General features: G+C 34.7%; 1 protein-coding gene across 1 annotated transcript; it reads right to left on the reverse strand.

Annotated features, from left to right (window-relative positions):
- Positions 1 to 1636: 1636 nt before the first annotated feature.
- On the reverse strand, positions 1637 to 2755 carry LOC137005313 (GTPase IMAP family member 9). The gene is made up of 2 exons (XM_067366154.1): positions 2616 to 2755; positions 1637 to 2364 (listed from the first exon to the last, which is right to left on the reverse strand). The coding sequence occupies exons 1-2, from the start codon at positions 2641 to 2643 to the stop codon at positions 1781 to 1783; spliced, it is 612 nt and encodes a 203-aa protein (XP_067222255.1). The 5' UTR covers positions 2644 to 2755; the 3' UTR covers positions 1637 to 1780.
- Between the last annotated feature and the right edge of the window lie 1383 nt (positions 2756 to 4138).

Genomic DNA, 4138 nt, shown 5'->3' on the forward strand with positions numbered 1-4138 from the left:
TACGTTAACAATTTAGTTTTTGGTTCACAGAACGTTAGTTTTAGGTTCACATAACATTATTTTTATGGTTTGTTTTTGGTTAGCCAGGAAAGTTCCCACGAATGTTAGTTTTTGATTCTCCAAACGTTAGGTTTTGGTTTGCATAACGTTATTCTAACATTCTCATAATGTTATTATAACGTTTCCAGAACGTTTTTTTTTGTTGTTGTTGTTTTTGGTTAGCTATGAAAGTTTTCTTAACATTCCCAGAATGTTATTTTTTGGTTCCCAGAACGTTATTCTAACATTAATCTAATGTTCCCAGAACGTTAGTTTTTGGTTTGTTTAACGTTATTCAAAAGTTCTCATATTGCTATTATAACGTTCCCAGAACGTTATTCTAACATTAATCTAATGTTCCCAGAACGTTTGTTTTTGGTTTGTTTAACGTTGTTCTAACGTTCTCATAATGTTATTATAACTTTTCCAGAACGTTAATCTAACATTAATGTTCCCAGAACGTTAGTTTTTGGTTTGTTTAACGTTGTTCTAACGTTCTCATAATGTTAGTATAACTTTTCCAGAACGTTAATCTAACATTAATGTTCCCAGAACGTTAGTTTTCGGTTTGTTTAACGTTATTCTAACATTGTCATAATGTTATTATAACGTTCCCAGAACGTTATTCTAACATTAATGTAATGTTCCCAGAACATTAGATTTTGGTTTGTTTAACGTTATTCTAACGTTCTCATAATGTTATTATAACGTTTCCAGAACATTAATCTAACATTAATCTAATGTTCCCGGAACATTAGTTTTTGGTTTGTTTAACGTTATTCTAACGTTCTCATAATGTTATTATATAACGTTTCCAGAACATTAATCTAACATTAATCTAATGTTCCCGGAACATTAGTTTTTGGTTTGTTTAACATTATTCTAACGTTCTCATAATGTTATTATAACGTTTCCAGAACATTAATCTAACATTAATCTAATGTTTCCGGAACGTTAGTTTTTGGTTTGTTTAACGCTATTCTAACGTTCTCATAATGTTATTATAAGGTTTCCAGAACGTTCGTTTTTGGTTCCCAGAACATTATTTTTTGGTTCCCAGAATGTTTTTTTTTTTCTGAATTTTCATCACCTTTAGAGAACTTTTAGGGAACGTTGCGCAAGGTCCTGAGAACGTCGCCTTCTACGTGGGAGGTTACCCTGTTAGAAATTTTACGTTCCCAGAACGTCCCCACTGATGTTAACGACGTTGTCTAGTAACGTTCCCAGTAGGACGGCATTTATTGGTCAAATATGTAACACAGAACATTTATGAAACGTTTCTGAATGCAGTTTTAGGAACTTTCATTTTATAACTATTTTTCAACCATGACGGGACGTGTCAGAGCGGGACGTCTTTTCAGCGGCCATTAAACGTCTAAAGGTTTGCTGGGTTCAACTGCCACATTACCTCCTCTAAGGTAGGCCAAGGTTTAGAATTAAAATGGTAAACACACATGAAGATTTTACACGGATCGGGTCGCCGCATGAGGTGAGACGTGTGCAAAGATCACATGCAGATGTTTTTCCTCCGTTGTTGGACATTTTTACATTTGGAATAAATTAACGATAAGCTAGTAATGACTGCCATACCAGCCTGCACAAGATAAAAAAATGCACTATTTAACAAAAAAGTTACATTTTGTTAACATCCTTTTATCTGGCACTTTCAATTTGTAACATATAGATACAGTAAAATACAGATGAAAGAATGAAAAGCTCAATAATGAATTACAATGAGATTCTATTTCACAAACAGGCCTATAGGATGATTCTCTGTGTTCAACCATGTGCTGGCACACATTTGCTTTAAAATCTTAAGCAGCTCAGTGACTTGAGTGTAGTCTTCTGGACATTTATTGTTCACAACATGGTACCTGTGGCCACACTTTCTCAAGATCCCCTGCAAAGGTTCACCATTCTTTTCAATGTGTGTTTCAATATTCCTGCCTCTTAACTCATCTCCCCACGTAAAGAGCACCAGAGAGTTTGACCACACCATGTCCCCGAGGACACCCAGATATTTCTCCATAGCATGTCCGTCCCTCTTGCTGAAAGAGTCCACTGGGATAACGAGGAGAAAAATCTGATATCCAGGAGGGGCCAACATCACACTGCGAAGGATCTCCCGTTTCACCTGTTTGGCGTCAGCCAAACCGAAAAGACTCCAGCCCGGAGTGTCCACCACGGCCAGCCTCACGCCGTCCACCCAGCCGTATCTCCTCACACACTGAGCCGTCTTCTTCCCGGCCTCAAACTCACTGCGCCCGAGGATGAGGTCTCCCGCTGAGCTCTTACCAGCATGTCTTCGACCCAGCAGCACGAGTCCTATCACAGAACCACACACTGAATCGACTAACCAAGACACAGAGTCAATATGTTCCCAATAATGCACAGCTCAAAACTGGTTAATGTTGTTAAAAGTCTTTTCCTGAACCTTAACTATTGCCCATTTCTGTCATAAGGCTTTACTTTTTAACCACACTTACCTTGTCAAAAGTCATATAATACACGTGACCGAGTACAAATATATCTGTTGCTTTAACTATATATCACATGTAAAGTGTCCACCAACTTACCATATGCTGTCACAGTGCTCACTGCCATTCTTCATCTCTCCACCCCAGTCAGCTGGTCTTTACTGTATGTTGCATATATCCGCTTAACTGTTTGCTTAAATAACTTAATTCCATTTAACACACAATGAACTCAGTTTACAAAGTTTCAAAGTTCACTTCTCAGTTCTGCGGAAGTCATTTAGTGTGACGCACATGTTTGGACATGAAAGGGACCGTCAGGTCAGTTTAGTTAATAAAACAATAGCCTATATAATAAGGATTCAAGAGGCTATGTGGTATTTTCCAGATAGAGTGAAAATTGGTAACCCATCACTTTTCTAAAGCAACAAATGAACAAATCCCAGGTTCTTTAGAGAGAGAGAGTTATTAGATCAGTTATGTAAGCTTTTATCTAAAATAACTTGCCATGTTAGGCCTTGACCTTCTTTACTCTGTTTAACAATTACAGCATAATTTTGACAATCTGTTCAAATTATTCTGGAAGAAATATTACAATTTTCATTACTAAAACATATTTAGCTGCTTGTGTCAAGAGTTTGTACACAAGACTGTTACCACACAATTTCTTCATTTAAAAGGAACATTTCATATAATTGAGTTACTTGGATTTTACAGCATGGAGGGAAGACAACTTAAGTGTCATTCCATTTTTTACCAGTTTTGTTATTAACTAAAACTAAAATGATTAAAAATATATTTTTAATTGAAATATACATTTTAGATGGGAAAAATACTAAAATAAATCAAATAAAACTAAATAGAAACAACAAAAACTAATAAAAATGACAAAATAACAAGTCAACAAATTTACTAAAACTTAAAATAAAAGCTATTTTAAAATATAAAACAAACTACATAAGTATAATTGATTTTCATACATATTGAAGTGATTGTTTGCAACCAATCAAACGCTATTACCTACATTATTGTAAGATTTTTTTTTTTTATATATATATATAATTGTTTAACAGTAAATACAACCCAACATTTGCTCTCAAACTAGCTAACCCCTACTGAGAAACAGTATAATTTAGGATAAATAGGCAAAGATTTTACTTGTCAGTAGTTTATAGAATAAAACAAAAATGCTCATTTTACCCAAACACATGCATATAAAAATAGTATATATAATCCAAGGTGTTAAAGGGTTAGTTCACCCAAAAATGAAAATTCTGTCATTAATTATTCACCATCATGTCATTCCACACCTTAAGACCTTCGTTCATCTTCAGAACACAAACGAAGAAATTTTTGATGAAATCCAAGAGGTATATGACTTCACTTTTAAGGTCCAGAAAGGTTTTAAATACATTGTTAAAAAAGTCGACGTGACTGCAGTGGTTTAACCACAAAAAGTATTCTTGTTGCTTCATAACATTATAAGTTTGAACCACTGCAGTCACGTCGACTTTTTTAATTATGTCTTTAGTACCTTTCTGGACCTTGAAAGTGATGGTTATATTGCTGTCTATAGAGGAGTTATATATACCTTTAGCATTTCATCAAAAATATCTTAATTTGTG

The sequence above is a fragment of the Chanodichthys erythropterus genome, chromosome 17, assembly GCF_024489055.1.
Source record: "Chanodichthys erythropterus isolate Z2021 chromosome 17, ASM2448905v1, whole genome shotgun sequence".
NCBI lineage: Eukaryota > Metazoa > Chordata > Actinopteri > Cypriniformes > Xenocyprididae > Chanodichthys > Chanodichthys erythropterus.